Source organism: Sinohyriopsis cumingii, chromosome 10 (assembly GCF_028554795.1).
Source record: "Sinohyriopsis cumingii isolate HCF-2022 chromosome 10, ASM2855479v2, whole genome shotgun sequence".
Lineage (NCBI taxonomy): Eukaryota > Metazoa > Mollusca > Bivalvia > Unionida > Unionidae > Sinohyriopsis > Sinohyriopsis cumingii.
In genome coordinates this window covers 71,219,206-71,241,246 of record NC_142970.1, presented here as the reverse complement: position 1 = coordinate 71,241,246, position 22,041 = coordinate 71,219,206, and the positions used below count along the sequence as shown (strand labels likewise).

General features: G+C 35.0%; 1 protein-coding gene across 1 annotated transcript in view; it reads right to left on the bottom strand.

Annotated features, from left to right (window-relative positions):
• LOC149790372 (uncharacterized) overlaps positions 1 to 22,041 on the bottom strand; it is a 273,840-nt gene that overhangs the window by 188,935 nt on the left and 62,864 nt on the right. The window contains exons 12-14 of the mRNA XM_089973208.1: positions 15,078 to 15,203; positions 12,591 to 12,888; positions 9,471 to 9,597 (exon numbers count right to left, since the gene is read on the bottom strand). Coding sequence (XP_089829334.1) covers positions 9,471 to 9,597; positions 12,591 to 12,888; positions 15,078 to 15,203 — 551 coding nt within the window. The remainder of the gene's footprint in view (positions 1 to 9,470; positions 9,598 to 12,590; positions 12,889 to 15,077; positions 15,204 to 22,041) is intronic.

The window sequence follows — 22,041 nt, the reverse complement described above, 5'->3', positions numbered from 1 at the left end:
ATAAAATTAACGATGCTTCACTGAACAAACTATAGTGCAATCCCATTTTAATATCATCATGGTCAGTCACCAATAATCCATACACAACTAACAACATTGGTTCAGAGTTCACTTATAAAGTAAATAGTTAAAGTGTTTCCATCTTGGTGTGAGTGTAAGCCAAAGTGTTTCCATGCTTGGTGTGAGTGTAAGCCAAAATGTTTCCATGCTTGGTGTGAGTGTAAGCCAAAGTGTTTCCATGTTTGGTGTAAGTGTAAGCCAAAATGTTTCCATGCTTGGTGTGAGTGTAAGCCAAAATGTTGCCATGCTTGGTGTGAGAGTAAGCCAAAATGTTTCCATGCTTGGTGTGAGTGTAAGCCTATATATTCAAAACAAATTAGGTACTTTTATCTACATTTAATGACGTTAACCTGAAAACTGATAGAATTACAGATAGGATAAAATTAATGATGCTTCGTGAAACAAACTATAGTGCAATAACATTTTAATATCATCACGGTCAGTCACCAACTTAATCCATACACAACTAACAACTTTGGTTCAGAGTTCACGTGCAAAGTAAATAGTTATGGTGTTTCCATGCTTGGTGTGAGTGTAAGCCTTCAACTTCAGCATGGCTAGATCATGTGACTTATGATCATCTATAAACAGAAACCAGCAAAATTCCAAACCAAGCTGATACCCACCCACCCCTTCAAACACCTGGTTATTAATCAAAATTCCAAACCAAGCTGGTACCCGCCCCAAACACCTGGTTATTATTAAAAATTCCAAACCAAGCTGGTACCCACCCCCTCAAATACCTGGTACCCGCCCCAAACACCTGGTTATTATTCGAAATTCCAAAGCAAGCTGGTACCCACCCCCTCAAACACCTGGTTATTAATTTGTTTTGAACAAGAGTAAATAAAAACAACTGGTATTTTTAAAAATACATAGAAACCCAGTATTTTTTTTAATGAGGTTGTCCATCGCCATGGTGACAGATTCTTCAGCGCAAACTGAATGAAGCACAAAGTGACTGAAAATAGAGTTACTCAACTATTGCGATGAGGAAGACAATGCAGCAGAGGGTGCAACTCCTTAGGGAAGGGGGAAGTCCTTATGGAAGGCGGAAGGAGTCCCAAGACTTACTCTTTTGGCCAATACAATCACCTCACCTAGAAAGAAGCATGTGGGAGAGAGTGTGTGGCTGTTGAAGTTAACCCTGCCTGAAAAACTTGGGTAAAGGTCCCATTGGTTGATCGGTCAGCACACTTATTTGCTGGTTTTGGTTGGCCTGCAGTCAGGCATTGGTGTAGTTGCTCTGATCCTCAAATTTTGTGATGATATGGAGGGGATAGGTCTTCCAAAAAGCATCTGCATATCAAGCCCTCATCAGGTTGTTGCTATGGTAAAGCAAGCCCATGGACATCTCCAAGGTGGCATATCTGGAAATGAGCATCATGTGCACTGAAAGAGCATGCAATATCTTAGCAACAGCCTCCAGCAAGAAGCACTGAAGGGCTACAAGATATGATTATTTCTTCTCCAAAAGACTGAAGGAGGCACACAAAAAAAGATTGACATCAAGCCAATTGTCACCACAATTCACACCTTTAGCTCAAAGTATTTCCACTGAAAGATTAAGCCTAAGTCCAAGCTCTGATATCCCCATTAGGGAAGCAGCAGATTCTGAATAGGCAGGTATGTGTGTGTGTGTGCATGTTTGCAGCACTTTGGGGGCTAAGAAGATGAATCAATTCTGATAACTCAAGGTTCTGATAACTCAAGGCAGAAACCATGAGCCAAGGTGTAAACATTTGGAAATACATCCTTTTCTGCTGTCTTGTGGTTTCTTGACCTCGGGGAAAACTTTTCTGTCTATCACTAAACAAGCATTGTGTAGGAGCAAGAAAAGATATGAACAAGAGTAGGCCCCAAAAGCCTTTCCAGATGAGAGAAAATCCTAGCGTCCAAAGTACAAAAAGGCTATGGGGACAGGTGTGAGGGTAAGAGTGCCCAGTAAACAGACTAGTGAGACAGACAAAACTCTGTTCATAACATCAGAGTGTGCCTCAGATCTTCTGGAGCAAGAGGAATGCTATTCCCTGACTTGGGAGGTGCAATTTGCGCCTATTAGAAAGCAGCGCTTTATCTCCATTGAGAGGACATTGCTTATCAACGTCCATAATATCTCTGCCTCCACTAGACCTGAGAGATAAATGGGAGAAACTAAGGACCATTATATCAGAAGGGAAGGACCTGCCACAGCTCATCCACCAAAACGGAGAGGGCATCATCATCCTGAACTTGATCCTGAGGCAAGGCAGATCAACCACCAAAATGGAGAGGGCATCATCATCCTGAACTTGATCCTGAGGCAAGGCAGCTCATCCACCAAAATGGAGAGGGCATCATCATCCTGAACTTGATCCTGAGGCAAGGCAGCTCATCCACCAAAATGGAGAGGGCATCATCATCCTGAACTTGATCCTGAGGCAAGGCAGCTCATCCACCAAAATGGAGAGTGCATCATCATCCTGAACTTGATCCTAAGGCAAGGCAGCTCATCCACCAAAATGGAGAGGGCATCATCATCCTGAACTTGATCCTGAGGCAAGGCAGCTCATCCACCAAAATGGAGAGTGCATCATCATCCTGAACTTGATCCTGAGGCAAGGCAGCTCATCCACCAAAATGGAGAGGGCATCATCATCCTGAACTTGATCCTGAGGCAAGGCAGAACTGTTCTTCATGGTGTCTGTTTCTGCAGAGGGAGACTTTCATTGTACCATAGCCACTTATGAGTAACAGGACTAACCCTACCAACTCTCCTCTGAGATGAATAAGAATTATGAACTTTCCCAATGATCTCAGAGAAGAGTGGTGGCTGGCTGGACCCCTCTTTGATGGACAAGGCTGGAGTGGATGGAGCAGGTCCATAGCCTGTCACATCCAACATATCTTAAAACCAAACCAGGGACATCCATGATGTCACAGGGGATGAATGTGTTGGGTCGATTAAAAACCCCATGCACCCAGACTTATAGGCCTGCAGATCATGCTTAGACAAGGGTGCATACCCCCCCCCATGATATCACAATTACTTGTAGGATTTATCACCCTCTTTATTTGCCTTGGTTGAATTTTACAAATTCATAATCCAAACACTCAGAAGAACTTGTTGCATTAGGAAAAGGACAAATCAATAGTGGAGTACAAAAATTTTGAAATAGGAAATAGGAATTTGACAGTAATGTAACACAGCATTCAGAAATTGTGGACTTGATTTTATGACCGTCCAGCAAATGTTAAACATGTAGACTAGTTTAAGTGAATGTGTATAAATAATTTCTCATTTGTGTGGATTTAGCCAATTTGTGACAAGCATTTTAAGTAACTGCAGCTCCAGGTAAGTAGCAAAAATGTACATTTTTCATTCAGTCTTCTGTAATTATGGCATATAATATATAGATTGCTCTATTTATGCTCAGATTACACTTGTTTGCCACTTATATTAGTAATAATTACACTTATGCTCAGATTACACTTGTTTGCCACTTATATTAGTAATAATTACACTTATGCTCAGATTACACTTGTTTGCCACTTATATTAGTAATAATTACACTTATGCTCAGATTACACTTGTTTGCCACTTATATTAGTAATAATTACACTTATGCTCAGATTACGCTTGTTTGCCACTTATATTAGTAATAATTACACTTATGCTCAGATTACACTTGTTTGCCACTTATATTAGTAATAATTACACTTATGCTCAGATTACACTTGTTTGCCACTTATATTAGTAATAATTACACTTATACCTCTTGGGGGGTTTGGCTTGGCACATATGAACTTACAACAAAGCAGTTCAGGTCCACATTTAATATAATTTCCCTTTGATTGGGTACCTGGGTAACCAAAAATTTGGACCAGTTGACTTTTCCTACAATTTGGACATGTTTACTCACAGGTATTGCCTTTTGGATAATTCTGTTTCAAAATAAGATTTTTCACATAAGCTCTGCCAAAGTTTAACTTTCTTGAATTAGCTCTCTGATCAAATAAATATCTTTACTTTTTAATTTCATTTTTAGATTCTTATTGTTCGATTTATCATAACCTGTATTCTAGGGCTACATGGTTATTTAGCATATGATCCAGCAGATCTAAACTGTGACAAAAAAAAGAAACTAAAATGCACTCTACTTTAAAACTCAATTTAATTTGGCTTAACATGTACAGATTCACATTTAATGCCATTTTTGGGGTTTAAAATCATTCACTAGTATCTCCATTAACACTTTCCCAGCTACTATAATCGAAACACTCCATTATGAACACTATATTTGATGTTATATGTGACAGGTTTACTATATAAACACTGTATTTGATGTTATATAAGATAGTTTTGCTGTATAAATACTGTATTTGATGTTATATAAGACAGGATTGCTGTATAAACTGTATTTCATGTTACATAAGACAGTTTTGCTGTATAAACACTGTATTTGATGTTATATAACACAGGTTTGCCATATCAACACTGTATTTGATGTTACATAAGACAGTTTTGCTTTATAAACACTGTATTTGATGTTATATAAGACAGGTTTGCTGTATAAACTGTATTTCATGTTACATAAGACAGTTTTGCTGTATAAATACAGTATTTGATGTTATATAAGACAGGTTTGTTGTATAAACACTGTATTATATGTGACAGTTTTGCTGTATAAACACTGTATTTGATGTTACATCAGACAGTTTTGCTGTATAAACACTGTATTTGATGTTATATATGACAGTTTTGCTGTATAAACACTGTATTTGATGTTATATAAGACAGGTTTGCTGTATAAACACTGTATTTGATGTTATATAAGACAGTTTTGCTGTATAAACACTGTATTTGATGTTATATAAGACAGGTTTGCTGTATAAACTGTATTTCATGTTACATAAGACAGTTTTGCTGTATAAACACTGTATTTGATGTTATATAAGACAGGTTTGCCATATAAACACTGTATTTGATGTTACATAAGACAGTTTGCCATATAAACACTGTATTTGATGTTACATAAGACAGTTTGCTTTATAAACACTGTATTTGATGTTATATAAGACAGGTTTGCTGTATAAACTGTATTTCATGTTACATAAGACAGTTTTGCTGTATAAACACAGTATTTGATGTTATATAAGACAGTTTTGCTGTATAAACACTGTATTTCATGTTATATAAGACAGTTTTGCTGTATAAACTGTATTTCATGTTACATAAGACAGTTTTGATGTATAAACACTGTATTTGATGTTATATAAGACAGGTTTGCTGCATAAACTGTATTTCATGTTATATAAGACAGTTTTGCTGTATAAACTGTATTTCATGTTACATAAGACAGTTTTGATGTATAAACACTGTATTTGATGTTATATAAGACAGGTTTGCTGCATAAACTGTATTTCATGTTATATAAGACAGTTTTGCTGTATAAACACAGTATTTGATGTTATATAAGACAGGTTTGCTGTATAAACGCTGTATTATATGTGACAGTTTTGCTGTATAAACACTGTATTTGATGTTACATAAGACAGTTTTGCTTTATAAACACTGTATTTGATGTTATATAAGACAGGTTTGCTGCATAAACTGTATTTCATGTTACATAAGACAGTTTTGCTGTATAAACACAGTATTTGATGTTATATAAGACAGGTTTGCTGTATAAACACTGTATTATATGTGACAGTTTTGCTGTATAAACACTGTATTTGATGTTATATATGACAGTTTTGCTGTATAAACACTGTATTTGATGTTACATCAGACAGTTTTGTTGTATAAACACTGTATTTGATGTTATATATGACAGTTTTGCTGTATAAACTGTATTTGATGTTATATAAGACAGTTTTCTGTATAAACACTGTATTGATGTTATATATGACAGTTTTTGCTATTTTATATAGCATTTGATGTTATATATGACAGGTTTGCCATATAAACACTGTATTTGATGTTATATAAGACAGGTTTGCCATATAAACACTGTATTTGATGTTATATAAGACAGTTTTCTGTATAAACACTGTATTGATGTTATATATGACAGTTTTTGCTATTTTATATAGCATTTGATGTTATATAAGACAGGTTTGCCATATAAACACTGTATTTGATGTTGTATAAGACAGGTTTGCCATATAAACTCTGTATTTGATGTGTAATTATTTTTCAGGGAAGAACTTTTTATGTGCTTTAAAATCTTCAGAGAACTCGTTCACCGTCATCTCAGTGAGGCCGTGTGACCAACTCTAGTTGCCATTTCTCATACTCGAAATTTACAAGTTTTTCTTCTGCGTCTACATCATTAAGTCATCTGAATTTGATAATTTATAAAAACTAATTGCTGCCTACATCAATATCAGAGCCTTTACCTAAGTTATTGAATCTTTCACAGTTGTGATTCTAATTGTGAAAACTTTGTATGTACTGAATGAAATCTGCGACCGCCATTTTGGAGAGTGGAGATTACGACCCAGTTACTTTAAATAGCAGATATCGACAAGTGCATAAACAGTGACCACGTGATCTGACATAATTGTCATTTGCAGAAATGAATGTAGTTTCTAATAGGGGGTTTTCCCCGAAGGTGATGCTATGAAAAACCGGCTTAAAATGGCTGATGTTTACAGCAGGCATCAAAAGGCACTTCCATGCGAATGGAGTAGAGGCGTTAAAAGGTGCTTCCATGCGAATGGAGTAGAGGCATCCAAAGACACTTGCATGAGGTAAAGGGATAAACTGTATTTGATGTTACATAAGACAGTTTTGCTGTATAAACACTGTATTTGATGTTATATATGACAATTTTGTTATTTTATTTAGTAATTGGTGTTATATATGACAGTTTTGCTGTACAAACACTGCATTATATGTGACAGTTTTGCTGTATAAACACTGTTTTTGATGTTGTATATGACAGTTTTGTTGTATAAACACTGTATTTGATGTTACATAAGACAGTTTTGCTGTATAAACACTGTATTTGATGTTATATATGACAGTTTTGCTCTATAAACTGTATTTGATGTTATATAAGACAGTTTTGCTGTATAAACACTGTATTTGATGTTACATAAGACAATTTTGCTGTATAAACACTGTATTTGATGTTATATATGACAGTTTTTGCTATTTTATATAGTATTTGATGTTATATATGACAGGTTTGCCATATAAACACTGTATTTGATGTTATATAAGACAGGTTTGCCATATAAACACTGTATTTGATGTTACATCAGACAGTTTTGCTGTATAAACAGTGTATTTGATGTTATATAAGACAGGTTTGCTGTATAAACTGTCTTTCATGTTACATAAGACAGTTTTGCTGTATAAACACAGTATTTGATGTTATATAAGACAGTTTTGCTGTATAAACACTGTATTTGATGTTATATAAGACAGTTTTGCTGTATAAACACTGTATTTGATGTTATATAAGACAGGTTTGCCATATAAACACTGTATTTGATGTTACATAAGACAGTTTTGCTTTATAAACACTGTATTTGACGTTATATAAGACAGGCTTGCTGTATAAACACTGTATTTGATGTTATATAAGACAGTTTTGCTGAACTGTATTTGATGTTATATAAGAAAGTTTTGCTGTATAAACACTGTATTTGAAAGTTACATAAGACAGTTTTGCTGTATAAACACTGTATTTGATGTTACATAAGACAGGTTTGCTGTATAAACTGTATTTGATGTTATATAAGACAGTTTTGCTGTATAAACACTGTATTTGATGTTATATAAGACAGTTTTGCTGTATAAACACTGTATTTGATGTTATATAAGACAGTTTTGCTGTATAAACACTGTATTTGATGTTATATAAGACAGGTTTGCTGTATAAACTGTATTTCATGTTACATAAGACAGTTTTGCTGTATAAACACTGTATTTGATGTTATATAAGACAGGTTTGCTGTATAAACACTGTATTTGATGTTATATATGACAGTTTTACTGTATAACCCTTTACCTCATAGAGCATAGTTACAATGTGCTGCACACTATAAATAGAACACCTGTTACCCATTTGACTCCATACGCATAGGCCTGCCTATTAACTGTTAAGCAATGTAGTGTATGTTACGTTTAACAGCAATTTTAACCATTTTACATTTTTGGTACACATCTATTATGTGTGGAAAAATTTAAGAGTAAGGTCTGATTGTTATAGCTGTGTAATTATTTTTCAGGGAAGAATTTTTTATGTGCTTTAAAATCTTGAGAGAACTCGTTCACCGTCATCTCAGTGAGGCCGTGTGACCAACTCTAGCTGCCATTTCTCATACTCGAAATTTACAAGTTTTTCTTCTGCGTCTACATCATTAAGTCATCTGAATTTGATAATTTATAAAAACTAATTGCTGCCTACATCAATATCAGAGCCTTTACCTATGTTATTGAATCTTTCACAGTTGTGATTCTAATTGTGAAAACTTCGTATGTACTGAATGAAATCTGCAACCGCCATTTTGGAGAGTGGAGATTACGACCCAGTTACTTTAAATAGCAGATATCGACAAGTGCATAAACAGTGACCACGTGATCTGACATAACTGTCATTTGCAGAAATGAATGTAGTTTCTAATATGGGGTTTTCCCCGAAGGTGGTGCTATGAAAAACCGGCTTAAAATGGCTGATGTTTACAGCAGGCATCAAAAGGCGCTTCCATGCGAATGGAGTAGAGGCGTTAAAAGGCGCTTCCATGTGAATGGAGTAGAGGCGTCCAAAGACGCTTGCATGAGGTAAAGGGATAAACTGTATTTGATGTTATATATTACAGTTTTGCTGTATAAACTGTATTTGATGTTACATAAGACAGTTTTGCTGTATAAACACTGTATTTGATGTTATATAAGACAGGTTTGCTGTATAAACACTGTATTTGATGTTATATATGACAATTTTGCTATATTTAGTAATTGGTGTTATATATGACAGTTTTGCTGTATGAACTGTATTTGATGTTATATAAGACAGTTTTGCTGTATAGACACTGTATTTGATGTTATGTAAGACAGTTTTGATTTAATTTGCAATTTACTTTCCTGTAATTTAGATTTAATTTTCAAGTGAAATTTCCCAAATTTTCTGCCAGTGCACGTAGCCCAGTAAGCCGTTAGCTGGAAAAGGCAGAATTGGCACGTGTTCAGTTGCATCCTTTGATCAATTACACAGACCGTATGATCAAAGCGTTACTTATGAAGCCCAAACTCAGTCTCTAAATAAACACTCAAATATGACAGTAAAGCAGAGGAAATAGAGTCAGAAGATATTTGCAACGACTAGATGACGACATAGGCAAAAATGTGGGGTGGTGGGGTGAGCAACTTATAGTAGAGCCAACTGATCATTGAGTATATATGATATCTGAATTACCGCTGCTTCTCCTTGTGGTGGAACTGCCTCCACTCCATGCAGGTAGTCCTTATTTGTAAAGTTGTCAAACAGTCGCCAGCTGACATTATGTATCCCACTGTGCACATCAAACAGTTCCCACTCCATCCTGGAATGAAAGTGTTAAATGTAAAATACATGTCACATGTACTTTCCGATGAGTATCTTTTAAGAGAAAAACAGTTGATCATAAATAATTAGAATGTAAAATTTTAATAGAAAATATATTTTAATACTTTAAAACTTAGAACCGTTCCAGAAACATTTTCACTCATATTAAGTATCACAACTGCAATTTTTGACTGCCATGAGCAGGGTTGTGTGGGATGAAGAAACGTACACTCATTGAGACCCCAAGACTACTATAAATTAATGCTCAGCAACAATTTTTCCCAATATAATAGCCCGACTGAGCAACTCCAAAACAGTTTTGTACTCATATACAAACATTTCATCATTAAATTGGCCCTCGAGGTACCTACAGCATGTGTGTGTGTGTGTGTCTTAGATTTTTAACATAGTTTAAAAAATTTTAGTCATAACACTATGATATCTAAAGTATTTATATTGATGTCTAGCACTGAGGCATCATGCCACATACATGTAGCATTATGTCCCACTCAGTCACATTATTCCAACACTAGACCGACCAGTCCTAACAATAACCTCTTAATACTGAGTGCCAAGCAAGGTAGCCGCATGTACCATTTTTGGAATGACTCAGCTGCAGTTCAAACCATTGACCTCCCGCATCCAAGGCAGATGCTCTAACCACTTAGGTCACCGGAGCAGACCATCTAAAGCATGGTATCTGAATAATATCTGTCCTGAGTAAAGGGCCACTTAGTTGAGTATAAGGCCCCATAGTTGAGTATAAGGCCCCATAGTTGAGTATAGGGCCCCTTAGTTGAGTATAAGGCCCCTTAGTTGAGTATAAGGCCCCTTAATTGAGTATAAGGCCCCTTAATTGAGTATAAGGCCCCTTAGTTGAGTATAAGGCCCCTTAATTGAGTATAAGGCCCCTTATTTGAGTATAAGGCCCCTTAGTTGAGTATAAGGCCCCTTAATTGAGTATAAGGCCCCTTATTTGAGTATAAGGCCCCTTACTTGAGTATAAGGCTCCTTACTTGAGTATATGGTAACTGTTATCGGTTAAGAGGTTACACTAATAAATCAAGGCGTTGGCTATTGATTATCGGATTAAGTAATCACAGTCAATACTACCAACCTTTTATGGTGAATCATTAGAGAAACAAGACTCATTAATGTCTTTTGTCTACACATGGTAATGGTATTTTTAATCTTTATTCAATATACTATATGCCTATGATATAATTATTAACCTTTTCGTTGGTCTGTTGAACATGTCTTAGTTGTTTCCGCTGGCTGACATTAGCTAATGGAGTATGAAATGAACCTGTCATGATTGCTGTTATATGCTATACTGGCTACTGTATAAACAAAACCATCATGTTTAGTGTTTGACAGTTTAGACAGGATTCATAGTACTGAATGTAATGGTGCAAACTCAGACAAACAAAAAATACTCACAGGGTGGCCTAACTGCTATGGAGCTAATGGGTAACATGACACAATTTGGGAAAGAAAACAGAAATTGCCCAATTATCTTTAAACACTGATTCCAGATAGATTAAATAAGTGCATAAACTTGTGTTACATTTTCCTTTAGCAGGCATGATGCAGAGTTGCAAATATTATGTACAATCAGGACTAACTTGTTCTAGCCCCACTCATTGGCATTACACTGAAAATGTGACTTACTGTGCAGACTCTGGTCCCACTCATTGGCATTACACTGAAAATATGACTTACTGTGCAGACTTTGGTCCCACTCATTGGCATTACACTGAAAATATGACTTACTGTGCAGACTTTGGTCCCACTCATTGGCATTACACTGAAAATATGACTTACTGTGCAGACTTTGGTCCCACTCATTGGCATTACACTGAAAATATGACTTACTGTGCAGACTTTGGTCCCACTCATTGGCATTACACTGAAAATATGACTTACTGAGAAGACTTTGGTCCCACTCATTGGCATTACACTGAAAATATGACTTACTGACTGAGAAGACTTGCAACACATTTTCAATTAGCGGGAATGGTGATCATTTTAAGCATAATAGTAGCATGTACAATTTAAATTTGCATGATTCCTTTAATTTTTCATTTACAATTTCAGAAGGTAAGGACTTCTGTTGGATTATTAATACCAGGACTAGAGACCGACTGGGACTAGAGACTAGATCATATTTGTATTACTTCCATTATTTCAATAAAATTTCCATCATAAATCATAGTGCAGGGAAGAGATAAATTTTAACTGTTTCTGTACAGATTTCTACTTGAGACTTCTTCATCTGTACACTAGAGGTCATGCTACCAGCCAAAGTTGGCTACTAAATTTCCAGAAAAATGTAAACTTTGCCTTCTTCAGTTAGGAAAGTGAAAATGACCTCACCTTATGAGTTTTTAAAAAATGTAAATTGAATGACATTAGTGTTTGGCTTTTGAAATGCTCCCTTGACCTACTACTGAAGAACACTTCCATATATATTCACTGATGAGTCCAACTGCAAAATGCACAGACCCAGATCTGCCATTGCATAATGCACCTGCTGATCTGCACCTGTGCAGTTTATTAGGAGTAATCAGTAAAACAAGCAACATAGACCCTGATCTGCAGGTGCATTATGCTATGGTAGCTCATGCTCTTTGCTATTTGCAGTTTGACTCAACTTGAGAGAAAGTAAAGATGGTAGTTTAAAAACATTATAATATTTGCTTTTAAGATCATCTCAGAGAACTTGTAAAATATGTAAGATGTTATTTCATCTAATTTAATCACACTAAAGTATATCGTCAAAGGTCAGTAAAATCTTCATCTCATATAATGAACACAAAGCAACATTGTCTGATAGCAAACCCAAATATGCCACCATAACATGTAGATGTGGAGAGATTATTAAACAGCAATGGTCAGTGGATTTGTCATGGATTCCTTTTCCCTCCATTTAAAGCAAAAAGGTTTCATGTAACTACATGATTGTTTTAAAACAGTAAGATGAAAACTTACGTCATTTGATTGAGTTCCAACACATTGTGCACAGAGACATTCAAAAAGTCTCCCTTTGTCAGCCACAGATTTTGAATGATGGGAGGAGATGAGTCAGCAGTAGCATATACAAAATCATCTACATAAGCTCTCACTGCATCATAACCACGGACGCAGACATTGATTCTCTGTCCATCCTCCAGAGATTCCGTAATAAATGTCTCCTCACCCAAAAGGTCTGTGGTTGTCACGAAGTTTGTCTCTTTGATCAGAGTGTCACCATATGTTATCTTATATTTCACTTGGAATTCAAGAATGGCTGAAATTATATAAATTATCTGAATGATAAAGTAGAAAAAAGTATGTATCTTAATGTTATTTAACCACACCTCATATTGTGTACATGAATGACTGAAATTATGAAAATTACTCTGTCATATAGTGAGACATTACTTACCCCAATATCTCACATGAAAATTACTCAGTCATATAGTGAGACATTACTTAACCCAATATCTCACATGAAAATTACTCAGTCATATAGTGAGACATTACTTTATCCCAATATCTCACATGAAAATTACTCAGTCATGTGGTGAGACATTACTTTATCTCAATATCTCACATGAAAATTACTCAGTCATACAGTGAGACATTACTTTATCCCAATATCTCACATGAAAATTACTGTCATACAGTGAGACATTACTTAAACCAAATCTGAGCATAAATGAAACTGCTAGATACAGCTTTCCCTCATTATAACACAGCAGTTGAGGTCCATAACTGCCAACTACATTATGTTCCAAAGTGCTTTATACCAATACTTTTATATATTGAAATGCAATATACTGAGAACAGTGTTATAGACTGAACCACAATATAGCAAGAATGATCAAAATCTGAAGAAGAAAAAAGTGATTTAAAATTTAAATAAAGTTATAACTCTAAGATACATGTGGTTTTCTTTCAACCCACATTGTTATACATTAATATGACTTTGGTCATTGAATCTATACTGGTAATGTGTTATACAAAGAAATGCATTAAAACAAAATGCATTAAAACGATATGCCTTATAATGAAGGAAAGCTGTACATGAATCAGACAGTAAAACATTACAAAATAAATTAATTTTAAATATCTGTATCTCACATACAAGAACAGTAATCTGATGAAATGGTTTAAACAATATTTATTTCATCCAATGCATATGATATAAAATACAAAGAACTTATAAAAATATACTGAGGAACCAGCAACAAGAAAATCATTCTTATATTAAATAATCCTCCTATAAAAGTGCATATGTGTAACTTTCCGGACAACAAAATCAATATATCGAACTGATGAGAGCTAATGTTCAATCAAGTCAAAAAGGTATGCTTGACAAAATGAACTAATTTAAGTGGATACAAACAATAATGTACAAGTATATACTTGGTGTCAATAATGCAACTAGTCCAAGAATAAAAATTTTGTCATCACTTGATTCAACTGAGAATTTCATGCTGACAAAGAGCTAGTGGACTGCTCAAAATATTTCTGTTTTTCTCTGTAGACAGCAGCAATAATAATGCCAAATTATCACTGGGACCTATTGTATTGGTTGTAATATTTCTCCATGCAATATAATTACAGAAAAGAAGATCATGAGTTACAGTCTCAAAGCTAACCTCAAATACATGTAGGTGAATTTCTGATACAATTACAATAAAGATCATAGCTAAGTGAAGTGAACTATTTCCTAGTCCGAGTCTAACATGCTGGATTTTAGCTTGGCAAGTGCTTGTATAGAAATATTTAGGAACATAATTTCAATCTCTCTCTTTTAGTAATGTTTTAATAAGCAGAAGAACAGACAAGATCTAGACGAGTTCACCCTCTTGCAGCTGCAATTGTGCAAACACATTTATGAGTCATTTCCATGTTGGGGATTGGTAATTTGGCTTATGTTTTTAGGAATTCAGACACAGAGATAAGCCAGGGCAATATATATGGTACACATGAAAGAACCAAGTCGTCAGATCTTAAGATTTCAAAACTTCGATCAATATAAGTTTTAAGGGAACTGAAAACAAAACAAGTGTTTTTTTTTTGTCATATTACGTTTGGAACATGAATCAGATTCCAATGGCAAATACTGTAATAATAATTAATTAACACGAGTTTGTCTTATGTGGGGGCATGGCCCTGAGTAACAATGTATGTTATTCGTGTAAACTAGCAGGAAAATTTCTGTGTAATCACCCACTTAATCTCTGATATCCACCTGCACCCACTTAATCTCTGATATCCACATGCACCCACTTAATCTCTGATATCCACCTGCACCCATTTAATCTCTGACATCCACATGCACCCACTTAATCGCTGATATCCACATGCACCCACTTAATCTCTGATTTCCACCTGCACCCACTTAATCTCTGATATCCACCTGCACCCACTTAATCTCTGATATCCACCTGCATACCCACTTAATCTCTGATATCCACCTGCACCCACTTAATCTCTGATTTCCACCTGCACCCACTGAATCTCTGATTTCCATTGTTAACTTCTTGTCATATTTCTTAGCCAGTGGTTTGTTGGCATTTGAAGAAAGCTCACATTTTAGCATTTTGACATGAACTGATAATAAAAGATCACAACTGCCTTCAAATATTATTCTTAAAACATCTTTTCAATATTGATCAAACAAGACAAAAATAAAAATATATACTGAAATGTTTCTGGTGAATATTTTTTGGGCCAGTCTCCCCCGTATCTCACCTCAACCACTGGTTGACCAGTTTTTTAATTAAAGACTCTTTAGCCAGCGTGGACCCATTTTGATCTCTTTATTACTTAAAACACCCAAATAAATATCCTGCATTTGGCTTTAAATTATCCACGCTACAACAATATAGTAATTAATATACAGCTTTTGCATATGTCAGTTGATTTGTAAATCAGATTATTCAGCATGCATCATTGCGCTAGGCATTGCACTGGTGGAACAACTCCAGTCCCTAGTAAACTGGTTTTGGGGGTCTCTATAAAGTGTGGATAAGATTCATAAAAATACCTCCTTTTTTCTACACAATTGTTAAAAATTCTTTTTGAATTTCAAAAGCAGCAGATTTCAACTATAATACTGTATGTGTAGTTAAAACAGCTATTAAAATGGTATGCTGGACCTACTGCGGGTAGAATCACATGTATGTTAAATGAACTATCCTAAATGAAAGTTACCATTCTATGTTGATGGCATGTGGTAGCTAGTTTCCCATTCAATTTCATTCAGGATATTTTCGGTTGCAGCAGATTTAACAATACACAATGCAGACCTACCAACCCTAATGAGTCTGTCTCAGTAAGGCAGCTGATTTTTTTCTGTAAGACTGACCAGTTTTCAGTAAGGTGTAACAAAATATCAATAACTGTTATGATTGTAAAGCTGGAAAACATAATTAAAAGTTTGATGCATCAACGATAAACATTATGTTTAACTGAAAAGTTTGTAAAGTACGCGTAGACTTTATTTACCACTACTACAGCTGCACAAACTCTAGTTTCAAACCCTATGCAGCTCTGAGTGGCTTGTTGCTATCTCTCAACTTGACATAATTCTTGGAAATTCTTTTCCATTTCACATGACGATGGCAATCACATCTCCTGCGGAGACTTACAGCAAAATCATAAGAGTTGGCAGGTCTGACAATGCTGCAATGTGTTTTCTTTGTTTTCGCTTTTCTTTAGATAGTACAATCCTAAACAGAGAAAGCATTAAACTACATGACAAACAGGGCAATAACTGTAACAAATATTATGGGAACAATGTGATTTATTGATAAGGGCATCTTTGAGTGGTGATCATAATATTTACAAGGTTTCAAGGTAAACCAACAACAATATCACTCACCAAATCATAAATATAAACTTGTGAAAATAAATTCATAGATGTATAAAAGAGGGTAGTGGAAAGAAAGTTTGCAACACTAAGTTGTCATATTTTCTATTAGGCCAAAAGAAGAAAAGAAAAAAACAGTATGCATGTTTTGGTTCCATTAAAAAAATATGGCTTGGTTAGTCAGAATAAAATTTAATTTTTACTCAGTTTTCCCTCCACACTCACCAAATTGTTTATTCCTTTGAAAAAGAACATGTCAGTATCACACAAGACAATGTTGTACAATAGATATGCACAAAAATGCTTAAATTATTTTATTTGGATATAACCTGCAGTAAATTGCAATCAACTGCAATTAGTGAATGGCACATTAAGGTAACAATTACCTTAACAAAAATGGCTGTCATATGCATTGAATTCTACTTGTTATAACTGTGATACTGCCCTAAAATTTTAAACAATTAAAATTTCATATGATGTAATATATGCAAGAGCGTACTGACAACATTCTTTGTCACTGTTAATGAACCAAATAGTATGAACTTTGATCAAATATCAGAAAGAAATTATCCCAGAAGATCAAAACAATGGAGTTTCCAAAACCAAAATGGATTTCTAACTTTCTATTGAGTTCAGATTCATCTGGCTCCATCTCAGGTTTCACCACTTGGGACATCAACTTACTTTCACAGATGAGCAGCAATTTCTCTGAAAATATGGAATCAACAGAAGATGTTTGCAGTGTGACAGTTTATAGTGATGTCTACCATTGGGGCATAATGCCGAAGACATGTAGCATCATGTCCCACCCAGACACATTATCCTGACACCAGGCCAACCAGTCCTAAAACTAGCTCTTAATGCTGAGAGCCAAGTGAGACATCTGCTAGTACCATTTTTATAAGTCACTGGTATGACTTGGCCGGGGGTTTGAACCTGCAACCAAATGCAATCTGAGCTGCACACTAACCACTTAGGCCACTGGAGCTCTCTCTGTTTGCCATGCCTAGAGTGAAGAAACCTTTGTCAAACATATTGCAACCACTCATTCCATGTCCTCCACCCCTTTTTATACATCAATCAAAAGGTTACACCTGACAGTTAATGACAGCCCAATTCGCAGTGCCAACTGAACTCTGGTGATACCCTGAAACTGCACCTTAACCATTCAATATAAGAAATTAAGAAAATGGAGATAATAAGGTATAGATGTCCAAATGACCTATAATATATTCAGTGAGTTAACGATACAGGTGACTTAAATCCACCATGTGTCACTTTAGTGTCCCAACAATTAGAACACTTATAGGCTAGTAAGGAAATTGATTTGTGTATTCAGGATTCCGCAATGAATTATTACCCAACATGCAACATATTATGCAGACCACTGCATTATAATGAAGAGAACTGACTCTACTGTGGTGAAACTGGGCATGTGGCACAGGTATGCCATCATGGCAAACAGATTGAGTGCTTCAGATGCCACAGATTTGGACACAAACAAAGACTCTGTCAATCAATGTATTAAAAAATATTAGGAAGCTGGCAAAGAGGAGAATGCCAATGCTTCATGTAAAACAAATCTAAATGTACCTAGTGAGACTCTTGACTCTAACTATTCAGTGGACACTATTGTAAATGCAAAAGTAATGGATTTTCAGGGTCTGTATGTGACTTTGAAGACACCAATATATGTGAACATTTTAATATGGAAAAATGATAAAAGTAGTATGGAGACAATCTCACTGAGTATAATTGATATGAAAGTAAATACAAAAGGTTTAATAATAGGTCACTTAAATGTACAAGGTATAGTGGGAAAAATAGACCAGATTAAGTTAATGTTGTCTTCCAAGGAAAATAATATACATGTTTTAGGACTCACTGAAACCAAATTAAATGCTAACTATAATGATAATCTATTTCACTGTCAAGGTTACAATGAACCATTATGCAGGGACAGAGAGACAGCAGGTGGAGGTCTTATTGTATACATAAGGCAAGATGTAAATGCAGAAAGGTGATCTGACTTGTATTTGGGTGGAAATTTCTCAAAATAATACAAAATAATTCCTAGTTTATTTCATTTATACGCCACCTTCCTCCAAAGCAATTTGGAATAACTTTTTGAAACAAATGGAAACTGTTCTTGCACAGGAGAAATAAACATATATACTCAGCAATATAAATAAGGACCTTTTCAATACTCAAATAAGGAACAACTGGATAGAATTTATTGAATCATTAGGCCTAGACCAGCTGGTAAATGAGCCTACAAGGGTAACGGAAATATCAAGCACTCTTATTGATCGCATTTATGCCAACCTACCAGACAATGTGGCTTGTGTTAATATAACGAATGTTGGTCTTAGTGACCACTATTCTACTATTTTTACAAGAAAGGTTAAATGCAAGAGAAATAAGAAAAATACACACAAAACTATCACTTACAGATTGTTCAAAAATTTTAATGAAGAACAAGTCCTCAATGGCCTATATAAAGTTTCATGGAATATGATCCAAAATTTGGATGACATAGATGAAGCTCTGAGGGTGTGGACTGACTTATTTAATGATGTAGTCTCTAAGCATGCACCAATGAAAGTACATGAGTAAAGAATGAAATCCAACCTAAGTGGCTTACTACTGAAATCCTGGATGTTATGAAAACATGAGACCAATTCCAGGCTATGGTAAACCATGTACAATATAAAGTATGAAGAAATAAAATAACAAATATGATTAAAAAAGCTAAAACAATGTATTATCGATCACTGCTTGAACACAAAAAGAGCAACACAAACTCCATTTGGATAGTCTTCAATGAACTCATTAGAGGAACATACAAAGATCAGACAAATAAAATTCACGCACTTCTGGTAAATGACACCATACTCACTGATGACACTGACATCGCAAATGTTTTCAATGATTTTTTCACCAACATTACCACAAAGTTAAAAGAACCAGTGATAGAAAACAACTTTAATGAACTGAAAAAGTTCTACAGCAGCAAAATCTCTAAGGACGTATCTTTCTCTATTCCACCAGTATCAAAAACTTTCTTAAAAAATGTCTCAGTGAACTTGATACCAAGAAAGGTACAGGACTTGATCAGATTGGTAGATAGTATAACATTCATAATCAATTTAAGTATTGCAACCTGATCTGTCCCCAAAATATGGAAAATTGCAAAAGTAACTCCCTATTCACAAATCTGGTTCTAAGGATGATGGGATAACTTTGTAACCAGCCAATCTCGATACTACCAAACTTGTCAAAATTGATTGAAAAACATGTCCTTCACTCATTCATGTCATATTTAACCAAACACTTGCTGTTACACCCTAACCTCCTAACCTATCAGGCTTTAGACAAAAACATTCATGTGAGACTGCCTTGATCTCCCTAACTGATAAATGGCTTCAAGCACTTGATCAAGGCAGAATAATAGGATCTGTTGTAGATTACTTAAAGCTTCTTACATGGTGGTTCATGAAATCCTTTTGAAGAAACTGAAAATCTACCAATGTGATGAAAGCACAATTAGATGGTTTACTTCATGTTTAAGTGGAAGAACACACTATGTTTATATAAATAATGTTCTGTTTGAACCTGGAACAATTAGATATGGAGTACCACAAGGCTCTATTCTAGGTCTATTACTTTCATTCAATTTATTAATGACCTATACACTTTTGCTAAGGGACTCAATATCATCTACAGATCTCTATGCAGATGACATGACACAACATTGTCAGACATCCAAAACACTAAGCATGAACTCTAAATTTCTTTACAGGATGTCCTAAACAAACTGGACAACTGGTGCACATGCAATGGCATGGTGGTAAATACTGGTAAAACAAAGACATTACTTATCTCAACACTGTAAAAAAGAAGAAATCTTGATAGTGACGAACTATACTGTCTGACATGGAAGGATAACAATTTGCAAATGGTCTGTCATGACTGACTATTTGTTGTTTTGGTAAATAATAACCTATCATGGACTGAACATAATCAAACATATCAGTAAAAAAGTCAATTCAAGTTTATGGCTTCTCAGTAGGATAAGACATTTTCTCCCTGAAAGGCACAGAAAACTATTTTATAACAGTTACATACAATTACCCTATTTCGACTACTGTAATACAGTATGGGGTAACTCAAATGATAAAAACATTTGGGCTAATGATTCAATCCAGAATGAAAGCAAGGAAAATTTAGCTGGTAGGTTAAAAATATTACCTATTGAAGACTGAATCCATTTGAGAAAAGCCAAATTAATGTACAGGAAATCTCACAATAGTGCTCCTGAATATTTACAATGACTATTCCAGCGTAGGCTACCTGGCAATACTCCCCACCTGCAATTCATGTCTATCAAACAGTATAAAATTCCCAAACCAAATAAGGAATTGTTCAGAAAAAGTTTCCTTCTTCCAAACCCAATATATCCAGTGGCTTCAGATATGCAGCTAAAATAAATAAATTCCTTTGGATGAAGGCCTCAAGGTAGATTAGTTCTTAGCTAATTGTGTTACCCTCTTTAAATAAAGTCATTATTATTATTATTATTACTATTATTATTACCACTGACCATAAACAGGTGGATCAAAGTCCATACTAAGATTCCTTGATTGTTATCAATAGCAGGTAAGCAATTTGCATACTTTAAGGAAAAATTCAAATCTAGAAAGGGTAATGCAACAGTGCAAGGAAAAACTCAAATCTAGACAGGGCAATGCACCAGTGCAAGGAAAAACTCAAATATAGACAGAGCAATGCACCAGTGCAAGGAAAACTCAAATATAGACAGAGTAATGCACCAGTGCAAGGAAAAGACTCAATGTTTGTACCATAAATCCCAAACAAGTTTTTTGGATTGGAATACTGCATGACCTTGGGAGTGCAGTATATCCATCCAACAAAACGAGTTCATATTTTCCCATACAAATGCAGTAACCTTTTTATTATATGCTCATTATCTTATTCTAACTAAGTTTGAACTTGTTGCATGCTTGACATAAGTTTCAAAAGAAAATGGTGTTTTTGTCTACTTAAAACTGAAATTTGGAGTCATTTTGTGTATGAATGCGCATTGCAACAAGTTTTCCATTTGATCTGGAATGAATAGAATTTGGTATTATTGTCGATTCTACGAAATTTCGTGATTATGGACTGGATTCATGGACTGGATTCATCTGCGCAAATTGTACATGAAATACATCGGATTGAAGCAATGCAGGAGAAATATGTTTACATCTGCAAGTGTGTTTGTTCTGTCATTGACTATTTGAAATCATAATGTGGAAAAAATATGAAGTCTTTCAATTGCAATTATCAAAAAGATGCTATTGAATTTAATGTTTATTTCATTTTGAGTGCAGTAAGAATAATGTAATTGCACTTGGAATATAGTCAAAATTACAGTACAATTTCGAAATGTGTAATCAAGATTGAGAACTCATGACATGGCTCATGTAATTCGGATTTGCAGAACTAAGAAAGTACATTTTGAGGAAATTCAGAATGTAAAGCTGCAAGTATATTTTTTGCCATTCTTATTACCAG